General features: G+C 39.8%; 1 protein-coding gene and 1 non-coding gene across 2 annotated transcripts in view; one reads left to right on the forward strand and one right to left on the reverse strand.

Annotated features, from left to right (window-relative positions):
- The first annotated feature begins 2,147 nt into the window (after positions 1-2,147).
- Positions 2,148-2,253, forward strand: LOC121102987. The gene has a single exon (XR_005835139.1). It is a non-coding gene; the product is annotated as a U6 spliceosomal RNA (small nuclear RNA).
- A 2,848-nt stretch (positions 2,254-5,101) lies between these two features.
- RAB38 (RAB38, member RAS oncogene family) overlaps positions 5,102-8,419 on the reverse strand; it is a 51,950-nt gene continuing 48,632 nt past the window's right edge. Inside the window, exon 3 of the mRNA XM_008704431.2 lies at positions 5,102-5,976. Coding sequence (XP_008702653.1) covers positions 5,824-5,976 — 153 coding nt within the window. The 3' untranslated portion in view covers positions 5,102-5,823. The remainder of the gene's footprint in view (positions 5,977-8,419) is intronic.

An 8,419-nucleotide genomic window follows, 5' to 3' on the forward strand; every position in this document is an offset into this window, starting at 1 on the left:
CATGACAACAACTATCACAGAGGAAGGAAAGAAGCTAACATATAATAAGCACTATGCATTTTAGTAGAGACCTTGACATGGGATCTACTTAAACACACCAAATGCAGCAACTTGTTCAGAGCAGTCACTTGATAGCTGTTTGATTAAAGAGTTCAGGGAATACAAATTGGAGGATGTAATACATCTGGTATAAAGTAACTTCTTAAAAGTGCAGTCCAAGAAAAAACAGAAAACAGTGTATTGTATTACAAGCAATACAATGCTTCAATATTTCATATTTGGGAAAAATACTTTCATATGCTTTCTTTAAGCCCTTTTGTAAGAACATTTTGTTTTAATAGAACATTTAACATAATCTGGGCCAGTTGGAAATTTGAATTCCAGAGTCTTACGTCTACCATTAATTACAGTTTCAAGGAGTATATTGCACTTAGAAATATACTAAGTCCTGGGCCTGGGGATTAATATTCTGAAAATCAACACAATTGAATGAAATAAGTTGGTTTGTTGAAATGGAAATTTTCAGAGTCATCAAGTGAGATGGTGTGTATCTACTTCCCAGACCTATTTTGCCCTCATCTTTGAGAGTTACTTAAGCTTAGTCCATCAACACCTCTGACCTTTTTGTTGGGATTTCTTACACTCCTTTCTAAAGTTGGGGAATTTTCTGTGCCCAGGGAGCCCAGAAAACAAAGGATATTTTCAGACCCCAACAGCTCAGATGTAGCCGAATCCAAATCCAGGTATAACCCTAGTTCCAATATCTGAGACCAAGTCATGAATTCAGATGTGATGACTACCCGGGCAGATGCCAGCAGTGGTAAAGGGCACCTCGTGAGATTCCTCCCGGGGGACGAACAGCAGGACAATTCTCCATGGAGTGTCAAGATCATGCACTGGGGGAAACGATAACCACATACCGCTTTCTCCTATGGTCCTAGTTTTTTTCTTATCACGACTTTGTTACTTATTTGCATATGATACATTTCACCCATTTAAAGTATACCATTCAATGGATTTTAATAAATTCACAATGTTGTGTGAGCATCACCACTATCAATTTTAGATCATTACCATCACACCAAAAGAAAACCTATACCCTTTAGCAGTCACGCCTAATCTCCTTAGGCCTGGGCAACCATGAATCTTCTTTCTATCTCTATAGATTTATTATTGTCCTAATTTTGATACCTCCAAAAATATCTGCCATTTTTATCTGAGAGCTTTATTCCCACTAATTGGATTTAATAAATAACTAAACAGACAGAATAGTATCATAATAACCACATGTATCAATTACTTACTATGGTTTAGGCACTATGCTAAGTGTTTTTCATGTATTATCACAAAAGGACACCACCTCTCCCAGTAGGTAAGAGAGGTGCTTAGCAGTGTCTGGCATATGGTAAGCTCTATTAGCATTTCCTGGGCTGACTATTGTGCTCTGCATTCACAACATTGCCCTGTCCAGAAATCTAAGAGGAGACAGTTTAGCGTCACAGTTAAGAGCAGGGACATTGTGATTAGGCTCCCAGGGTTGGACTCCTTGACTTATCAGTCTGTAGCTGTGTGAGTTTTGGCAAGTTGCTCAGTATCTATGTTCTTCAATTTCTACATATATAAAATGAGGAGATGTGTAATTCCATGTAGGGTTGTCGTGGGGATTAAATGACATAATAAAGGAAAGTGTACATATCAGTGACTGTCCCATAGTATGTATTCTATAAATAACAGTTAATATATCACTATAATGTAGCATGTGAGTGATGATAATCAAGAGCTAAGCAAGTGTGGAAATAGATTTGAATTACTTATAGAGACCTACAAGGCTACAAGGCTGTGCCATTATGCCAATCCTTGAAGAATGGGTAGGATTTCCAGGCCAAAAAAAGGCAAAGAATATTGTAAACAGCAGGAAGCACTAGCTGAACGAAACAGTCTAGTGTGGCTACAATCCCGGTGTTTTAGGAAGAGAATGGGAGGCACATACATTCTATTTCCCTAAACACAATTGGAGCTGCAGTCCCTGCATTTAAAAACAACTTATGTTTTTAGAAGATATAATTTTGGTTTGGACATTTGACTTCTCTCCTGATACATGGTAAATTGTTTGCATATTTGAGTTCCTACCTTAAGATCTGAGACACGGGCTAAACTTGGCAGCACATATCCTAAAATTGGAACAATACGGAGAAGATTAGCATGGCACTGTGCACGAATGACATGCAAAATCATGAAGCATTCCATATTTTAAAGATTATAGGATCTTCTTGCAAAAAAAATAAAAATAAAAGATCTGAGACCACAACTTAGTCATTTGTATCTCCAGAAAAGTGTCTAGCCGAGTGCTGGGAATAAAGTCATCGTTCAATAAATAATTGTTGGGGGAGTAAGGGAATCAATAAATCAACGGATACTTATTTTGAAGACTGTGTAAATCACAATTTTCTGTGGGGGATTAGGGCTAGAAGGCAGTTCTAATCTCATCATGCATATTAGACATCACATTTCAGTGGATGTTTAGAAAGAAAAAAGAGATTAAACAGTAATGAAAAGTATTGCCTGGATGATTTGATGTTTTAAGAACTATTAGTGGTTGAAGCTCAATCAAAAATGAAAATCTCTTGGGGTGCCAGAGTGCTCCATCAGTTAAGCCACCAACTGGATTTAGGCTCAGATCATGATCTCAGGGATGTGAGATCGAGCCTCACATAGTGAATCTTAACCATGTCCGTGTCATTCCCAGTGAAACTCAGCAACATACTTACAACATCAAATCTGTACAGAGTCACCACAGAGCTTCTCATTGATGCTGGTATCCCTCTTGTGGGGATGCTTCTTACTGTTTTAGTGAAGGGAGTGTGTTTGGGCTTTCCTGAGAACATAATCAGCTGGTAGTTTCTCTGACATCACAAAATAAATACATTATAATATGCCGTCCTCTCTGAGACCTTGGAACTCTCCCCGGATAATTTGCCAAGGTAGTTCTGGCATCTCCACATCATTTATTTCAGGCCAACATTGTTTTTCAGCTTCAAAGAGCTATTCTAGTAGCGTGTTGGGATCAGCTCCAAGTTCACTTGCCAGAATATTAAAAATTAACTCATTAGAGAGTGCTCTCAAAGAAATAGATTATCTATCATCTGGTGCTACATTCTGTCCTCCTTGATTGCATCTCAAGACCAAATCAGGAACATTCTCCAGATTCCTACCAGTACTTATTAGCCAGGCTCTGTAGTTCATTTGATTAATAATCCATTTCATCCTGCAACATAGAACTTTGCTACTTTTCTACTCAGTTTATACTGAGACTTGATCTTAGCTGTTTGTCTAGAAGCAATGAGGGCAGATGGGAGCAGAATTTGAGAAGGAAAAGCATCACCTTATAAAACATCCTACTCAGGTGGAATATTGATGTGGCAAAAAGCTGTTCTCCTCTAGGAAAGGGTAAGGGCCTTTTCTTCCTGGACCACAGTTTCAGAAGAATCTTTGGGGTCAAGACTCTTAAAAGCATCTGTCCAAATATCCCCTTCTATATTTCAGTGTCTGACTCCTTTCCTACAAGAATTCTGATTTTAGTGGAGGAGACTTGCTAGCTTTGTGAAGTCAGTCTCCTTTAAAAGTCTGCTTCTCCTAGAATCAACTCTTAGGCCTGATTTTCAGCATCCATCCTCTCTATTCTGTAGCTGAAGGAAATGAAGATCATTTTGATTGTTGTTTGGAGATCTTCACGCTTTTACACCAAATCCTGAGATGAGTATTGGCTGACTCAAGCCTATAAGGTTTCCTCCTGCAGAGTTTCTGGAAGTTAACTGACTCTACAATCTCATGTCTTTCGAACACAAGAGCAACAGACTTTCTTTCCATCTATATTCTATCCTAATCCACCTGATGACGTCTTAGTAATTATGGCGCTGCAGTTTGCTGGGGATTAGCTCCACCTCATTGTTTACCAGCAATGGGGTCCTTGCTACCACTTGGGTGCTGAATGATTTGGTTCGAGAAGCTGGTGTTGAGAATCTGCTTCTTAGGCCATCTTTGTCCCAGCTAACTTAGGCTGGGTTTGGGTTCTCCCATAAGACCTTGAAACAAGGACTTGAGTGAAAGTAGTTTGGGAAGTGAACCTAGGAAGGACCAGTAGAGGAAGTGAGGAAAAAAAAAAAGGAAGGCTGTACAGGATGAGTCAGCTGGAAGATTTCCCCTGTGAGACCAGGGGCTTAAACCCACTGAGGACTTCTGTGAAACTTCATAAACCATGCCTCAGAATGTTGTTCCGGAGGGACAAGGAACCTAGGGTACTCATCCCCCAATCCTGCTATCATTGGTTGAGAGCTGCTCCTGGAGACATTAACTCCTGGAATTTCTCACCTGCCTGCCTCATGTGTCAAGTACTCCAGAGGCCAGAGAATGCCCTCAGGCAGTGGATCACAAACACTTATAACAAGAAGCCGAGTGGTTGGTGCTTTTAGAAACAGTGAATGCCAAGATAATATATGGACAGGACATTTAAAAACATATTACAAAAGATAAGCTCCTGTAATATATTATGAATATCAGTGCTGCCATTCTTTTTTTTTTTTTTTTTTGAAAAACAGGGCCCAAGCAGACTCCACACTCAGTGAGGAGCCCAATGCAGGGCTCTATCTCATGACCCTAAGATCATGACCTGAGCTGAAATCAAGAGTCAGACACTTATCCCACTGAGCCACCCAGATGCCCCTCAATGCTGCCATTCAATGCCATTACAAAGTAGTAGCTACCCACAGCATATCAGCACCATAGCCATTGTATAAACCAAAATGTTACCATGCATATTTTAGTTATTTCTTTCCATGTCGATGGGTGTGGAACCTTTCTTGATCAGAAGATAAGAGAATATATTCCTCTGCTTAACCAAGAAAATATAGATATACTGCTTGGCCTAAATGCTGATATGAACAATACAAAGACTCATGTCAGTATAATAGTGCTCATAAGTTCCTTTAAGTGTGTGTTTCTCATCCCCTTTCTGAAACAACATTTTAGAAATGGGTCTTGAGAACCATGGATACACAAAGAAAAAAATCACAACACTAAGACACTTACAGCCTTTTCAGAAATAGGGAAACAGCATCTTTTAATGTTTTATTTTCCACTTGTGAAAATATATATAATATATATTACATGAACAGAAGAGCCCCACAGCTTGAGTCAGAGAAAGCTAAAAGAAAGGCACATATGGAGGCAGGTATTTTCATACAGTTTTCAGTTAAACCAGCATTTAGGGCATGGCGACTGACAATAAAAGCCACAAAAGCAGAGGAAACCAGCGTACGTGACTCTGACGGGCTAAATTGGAGACGACTCTTCGGTCTGTTGAAAATGGAGGTCAACTCTGGAGAAAAAAACTGTTTCTACTTAATAGGCCTGTCAGCCCAGCAGAGGATGTATTGAAATCTGGACAAAGGCACTAGGGGCAAAGTGAAAGCCAGCGCTTAACTTGACAGCTAGTCTGTTCCTCTCCCCTTTCTCTTTAAGACCTGAGGCCTTGGCTGATTCCAAGAAGCAAGTAACAGGGCCGATGCTGGCCCTGCAGAATCGTGGTTGGCTACAAGACAGAATTCTGTAACAGACTAAATATTTAACAAGCCTGTAAACACTGTGCTGATGCTGGGAAAAACATAAAAAAGAAATTTTGCTATTTTTCTCTCTTCTAGGAAAGGTACCGGCATAGAACTTTGGCTTGCCGCATGTGTATCCCTATCCCGACATTTACTCAAATTGGTAAGAATTGAGACATGAGATAATGGGATTATTTCTGTCAGAGGCCAGCAAAGAAGCCTCCTAGGATTTGGCACAGCTGGAGCAGCTGACAATCTTGGGCGACGTGAGATGGGGCTTCACGATGTCCGGCTCAATGGACTCCATTAGGTCGCACTCATTTGCAAGTATATGTTTCACCAGGCATCTGGAGGCTTCATCAATATTGATATTCTCCTACAGTGGGGAAAAAAACAAATAAACAACTTTTCTTATCAATATTCTAAAATAATGCTAGAGCAGAGACCTATATGTGGCAAAGGGCGATATTTTTTGGCAGTTCACTTAAATACCTCTTCTATACCCTCTCCATGTATCCTCTTTCTATTCCCCTCACTCTCATTCCTTCCAAGACCTTACTTTTTAGTCCTTCACAAAAGCAAACATACTTGTTTTGTCCCTCATGCGAAATAGCGTTTGGTGGTCTCACTTACTTTTAGTAGGTTGAATGTAAGTTAGAGGGCGATTTTCTTATTTTTACATACTCTTACACTATAGCAAAATATTATGTAAGTCACATAAGTCTTCATGCTGACTTTGGTTCATAATTGCCCTCTGCCACACACTACTTTTGTGACCTTGATAGGAAATAGGAATAATAAGACACCTCTTCTAGTGGTCAGCAGTGATTTCACAAGTATTTTCTGGCTCGCCGCCTGTTGATCAAATGGTAGGAGTGCACTGCTTTGACCTCTTTGAAGTCAGTCATGGACATGTGACTTTCATCAGACAATGAAATGTGAGGAAAAATGACATGTCTCACTTTTGAATAGAAGTAATAAAGGGTAATGCTTACTTTGCCATGTTCTTTCCTCCCTGCTTCTGCAATCATGGAAGCACAGAGATGGAAATTCTCTTGGCCCGGGTCTGTGAATGAGGATCAAGAGGAGCCAAGTATCCCATGATGATGTATGTAGCATGAGCGAAAATTATGACCTTGTTTCAAGCCCCTGAGATTTAGAGTCATCACTGGATATTACCTAGACAATCCAGATGGATATAACTCTTCAAAGGAAAATATGAATAGAAATTTGAATATATGTTCAAGAATAAAATAAGCTTCAATTTGGAGAAAATATGGAGCAAACATTTAAATCTAAAATACATTGTTTTTTGAGGCACCTGAATGGCATAGTCAGTTAAGCATCCAACTCTTGGTTTCAGCTCAGGTCATGATCCCAGGATGGGGAGATCAAGCCCGCGTTAGGCTCTGTGCTCAGCATGGAGTCTGCTTGAGATTCTCTCTCCCTCTGTCCCTCCTGCTTGTGCTCTCTCTCTCTCTCAAATAAATAAATAAATGATCTTTTAAAAAAATAAAATAAAATACATTGTTTATTCAGCTACTCTAGATTAACTTGCTTCTTTACCTCTGCTAATCAAAAAACTGAGCAATACAGAATGTTTACTACTGGCATACTAAACAAAAAACCCCAATCTCCAGTAAAGTCAAATTTGTAGAACTTCTCTGAGTGCTTCCTCATAGTCAATGTAAAGAGATAAGGACTTTATCAAATTGTTTTACTACAAGACCTTGTCCAGTCTAAAGTATAACTACTTTATCTCTGAATTTTGTATGTATGTCACAGTTGTTGATATATTTTGAGATCACTGCATGAAGTCATACTACATGGAAAATGTAAGAGGTAGTGATGCTTCCAAATGTTATCTATGGCTAATGGCATTAGATGTAAATTGTCACTAGCATGTTCCTCATCCTTCAAGTCCAGTCCTGAGTTCACCTGCTACAAAAGCTTAAGGTAATTTTTGGAGTTCCAGGAAATAGACTGATTATTTTCTCTCATTAATAGAGCCTTAGAGAAAATGTTTTTTCTAAATTTAAAACAAGGTAAAATTCTAGTTGCTTTTTTTGCTTGTTTGTCATGTCCTTGTTGGTGGTGGTTTTTATACCAGACCAGAATTCATGTCTCTGAGCCTTCCATCCCTCATCTATGCAATGGCCTTGATGACAATACTTACTTAATGAAAAATTGCTTCTTCTTACAAGGGATAGTGGTCATTGGTGCTTGTACAATGTGTACATGCTGGGTACTTTAGACACATAATCTTACTTAATCCCATTTAAAGCCCCATATGGTATGAGTTTGTTTTTTTCTTACTGATTTTGTTGTTATTGTTAGGGTGGGCCTGGGGATGGTCTTGCTACCTTTAGATCAAATATGTGCCTCATTCCATGGAAGCCAGTCCACAGAGATCAGCCACCTTCTGCTGCTTCATACTGGGTGGGTTACTGTGCCTTTAAGTCATTGCCCATGCTTGGCATGCCTTCTGTCACTCTTCCCCTGCCTGGTGTCATGCTCAGGGGTCACACTTGGACTATCTTCTCTCAGGCAGTAATCTGACCTGGACGAGGCCTGGCTCTTTGGCAGAGACCCAGCTCAACGTCTGTTCTTAAGCCCAGTCACTTGTTTATGTGACCAATTAGAAGCCTGTTCCAGGTCCTCTACTGCCTCTAATTCTAGGAAAATGTGAATGGGTAGCCTCACTCAGCCTTCCAGGCCTTGGCCTCACGGGCCAGCATATCACACTGAAGAAGCCCCACATTTGAGTGGTTGCCCAGCCATTAATAAACCAACACTTGGGTTCCCATTTGGCTATTGCT

This window comes from Ursus maritimus, unplaced genomic scaffold (genome assembly GCF_017311325.1).
Source record: "Ursus maritimus isolate PB19 unplaced genomic scaffold, ASM1731132v1 scaffold_16, whole genome shotgun sequence".
Classification (NCBI taxonomy): Eukaryota; Metazoa; Chordata; class Mammalia; order Carnivora; family Ursidae; genus Ursus; species Ursus maritimus.